At 38.4% G+C, this 3,901-nt stretch overlaps 1 protein-coding gene across 1 annotated transcript; it reads right to left on the bottom strand.

Moving 5' to 3' along the window:
• Positions 1-915: 915 nt before the first annotated feature.
• LOC100522729 (olfactory receptor 140-like) lies at positions 916-1,854 on the bottom strand. The gene has a single exon (XM_003124202.1). The coding sequence runs from the start codon at positions 1,852-1,854 to the stop codon at positions 916-918; it is 939 nt and encodes a 312-aa protein (XP_003124250.1).
• Between the last annotated feature and the right edge of the window lie 2,047 nt (positions 1,855-3,901).

The raw sequence follows: 3,901 nt of genomic DNA on the forward strand, positions 1-3,901 counted from the left end.
TTTGTTTTTGTTTTTTGGTCTTTTCTAGGGCTGCACCCGCAGCATATGGAGGTTCCAGGGTAGGCGTTCAATCAGAGCTGTAGCCGCTGGCCTATGCCAGAGCCACAGCAACTTGGGATCTGCATCTGCAACCTACACCACAGCTCACAGCAATGCCGGATCCTTAACCCACCGAGCAATGCCAGGGATCGAACTTGCAACCTCATGGTTCCTAGTCAGATTCGTTAACCATTGAGCCACATGGGAATTCCAGGTGCTTAATCTTGTTTCAAATGACTCATGTGGTGGTATGGAAAATGAAAACATTTCTTTTATATTCAAAGCCATGAGCCATAAGATACTTAAGCATACAGAGCAAATTTAGAGTAATTTCAAATTTTATGGCTTATATTTTATGCCAAGTATGCAAATGCATTATGAGTTATCTTTTGATGAGTGACTCTCTTTTTGCTTTTGGTAAAACCACATTAGAAAAAGTCTACTATGATTCCTTCTTGCAACTGTCCCCTTCCTAGGCACCTACTAAGAATATCCATAGCCTCTTTGCTTTAATGCAGGCTTGGCAAAAATGGAAGAAGTTCTGAGACCACGGTGCTCTGGAAGAGCCAATTCCATCCAAGTAACACAAGTAAAGAGTTTAGTAAAGTCATGGAAGACTCTGAGGTAAAACATACTCTATACTCATAAAACTAGGGTTACATAGGTTTTTTCCCATTGTCAATTCTGAAGCTATGAACATGAATATTAAAGGCTTGCTAAAAATGTTAAATGTTGTCAAAATTCCTTATCAAGGCCTAGACACATTTACATAATCCACAAATATTAGAATTGGCCTTTGTTTCTGTCAATGATGTTCATGATTTCTTAGTTTTCTTTCAGAATTCACAACTCCCTGTGTATATAAATTATCAATTTCTAGGCATCATGGACAACCCAAGTTACCCTCCTCTTCAACAAACTCCTCATGGCATTCTTCACCTCTGTGTTTCTCACTGTATAAATGATAGGATTTAAGAAGGGAGTGAAGGTTCCATAGAACAAGCTCACCAACTTATCCACAGGATAGGTGGCCACAGGACGTATGTAAATGAATATACAAGGGACAAAACAGAGCACCACTACTGTAAAGTGGGAGCCACAGGTGGAGAGGGCTTTGCGTCTTCCTTCAGAGCCATGGGATTTCAGGGATCTCAGAATGACCATGTAGGAGATGAGGAGCATGAAAAAAATGAGCAAGCACATGCCCCCAGTGTTAACCGATATCACTATTCCACGCCAGTAAGTGTCAGTGCAGGCAAGTTCCAACAGTGAGAAGAATTCACACATGAAGTGGTCAATGACTTTGGGACCACAGAAGGGCAAGTCAAGCACAAAGTGAATCTGCACAGTGGCATGGAGTATCCCACTAATCCAGGCCACCACAACCAGGAGCTGGCAGAGCCCATGGCGCATGATGGTTGTGTAGTGCAGAGGCTTGCAGATGGCCACATAGCGGTCATAAGCCATGGCAATGAGAACAATGGTCTCTGATCCTCCCAGGAAGTGTTCCAAAAAGAGCTGAGTCATGCAGCCACCCCAGGAGATGGTTGTCCTCTGATAGAGCAGGTCAATTTTGGGGGTGGTGACGGAGGAGAAGGAGGCATCTATGACAGCCAAGTAAGTGAGAAAGAAGTACATGGGAGTTGAGAGTGTGGGGCTGAGGGAAATGGTAATGACAATGAACAGATTTGCCAGCAAGGTAACCAGGAATATGAACAAAAAGACCATGAAGAGTATTTTCCGCAAGTGTGGATTCTGTGTGAATCCCAAGAGAACAAATTCAGTCACATTGTTGGGAGATGTGGGGAGATCCATCTGACAAGGGAACACCTTCCTGAGACCCAAATTATCTACAAAGGATTAAAGGATGACAACTATTAATTAGGAAGGAATTGCAATCTCAATTTTTGAGAAGTAAAATAGTCACCATCAGTCAGGAGCATGTTCTTGGCAGACTTGTCCCAGTCCTTGTTTCAATTTTTTCTTACTTTCTCCACAATGATTTATATGTCTTCAGACACCTAGTACCTGTCACCTGTGAAACATCTATGGGGCAACATTGAGTGTGTAATGTATTGAGGAAACACTGTGCAATCTTTGTGAGATCTAGGTTTTCCTCTTGGTTCAAACTCCAGGTGACATATTATGTCATCTCAGTGTCCCATTATTCTGAGCCCTCTTGTGCATTTGTGAACTTATGCATTGTAATTCTCATATGTATCTTGTAAAGTGAGAGGTCCCTCATACAGCTAAGAGTTTTTGTCTCTTACATGAGAATTAAAAACTGAACCCTCAGCTCTAAAATGTGGAAAGAAAGGCACAGTCAGTAAATATCTGCCATAAACAGCCAGTTGAGGGAGATGTATATGTTGTTGGCAACACTCTCCATGGTACCTACCCAAACACATATGCTCTATTCAACTGTTTCCTCAATTACCGTAGTGCCTGGAATAATGCCTACAGTGTCTGAAACTTGTGAGATGTTAAGAAAATACTTATGAATTGCCATTCTCCATGGGTGAGAATATGCATGCTTCTCTAGACCATAAACCCAGAAGGAATTCAAGTTTTCCGTCCTTCTACTCTGTTTAACATTACTCTCTGTCTTATGAAAAACAGAAATAAATATTTGAAAGGAAGCGGCATTTCAGGTTTTTCTTACACATTATATATTGTAAGTGTGAAAACACCACTTGCTTTTAGGGAGAGGGTGTTACTGGGTCTTTTTATTTATAAGATATTATAATATTTAGTAGTCAATATGTTTATTACATTTTAAATTCTGTGCCACAAACAATTTAACATTGTAATAGTCCATAAAGTTATTGTTTCCATAGATTAGGATAAAAACAAAACAAAATTCTTGCATAGGTGTTCAATATGCAAGGATCTATCGAGCAAAGGAAATCCTTATTTTCAAAGTTCTAAGAATAGAAACTTAACATGAAAAGCAAAAAGAAATAGATTACTAGGTCACGTCTGTATTGCACTATACATATATAAACATATACATGCATACACAAACACATATAAAGACTTTTACTTACTATAAACACCTGCTAAAAGCTCCCTCATCATACAAATATTTATTGCATGCTAGCTATACATATGAATGTATGTTTGTTCACAAAAAGTTATGAATCATCTCCCTGTTAAATGTCCTTATTGCCTGAAATTTCATTACCGAATAACAGCAAGTCATCCATCCAGGATATAAATGACCATCCCACCCCTTTATATTTCTGCCACATGCATTCTCCTGCCTATTTCTCCCATCTTCCCAGAGCATCCATCCGCCATCATTCCTGGTTGTAGGTGACTGAGTTACTAATTGACTGAGAAATTTGGGGGACATAGATCACCCAATGAGGAGGGAAGAAAAATATGAACAAAATTAATGCATTCCTTTGAAAAGCACGTTTTTTTCTTTCAAAGATAATTGAGTAATTACCTTTATTTTTTAAATTTTCTGAGATGAAATTTTATACATACGTGGAAACAAAGTGCAGCAACTTCATTGCGTTCCTTTATTCTGAGATGGACTCCCTCAACATTTCAGAGAAGTGTATCGCATTAATAAAACAAGAATTAGATATAATTGCTGAAAGTTATTTAGAAATAACTGAAGAAATAAAAATCAGTGCTGCTTTTTTCTTTGGCTCCACAATACTCTTTCTAGGAACAAACCTAAAGGAGAAAAATCATTATATATACATATATATTGATTTTATATATGTGTGTGTGTCAATACAATGTGTAAATATATAAATCACTATATATGTGTGTGTGTGTGTGTTGTGATACAATTGTTAAGAGCTATGGAAAATTTAGAAAGACATGGAATGATCAATATTGGAGAAAT

Source organism: Sus scrofa, unplaced genomic scaffold, assembly GCF_000003025.6.
Source record: "Sus scrofa isolate TJ Tabasco breed Duroc unplaced genomic scaffold, Sscrofa11.1 Contig74, whole genome shotgun sequence".
In the NCBI taxonomy this organism is placed as follows: domain Eukaryota; kingdom Metazoa; phylum Chordata; class Mammalia; order Artiodactyla; family Suidae; genus Sus; species Sus scrofa.

Excerpts from the sequence above, each read along its gene's own strand:
- LOC100522729 (XM_003124202.1), bottom strand. The coding sequence starts at position 1,854 with ATGGATCTCCCCACATCTCCCAACAATGTGACTGAATTTGTTCTCTTG.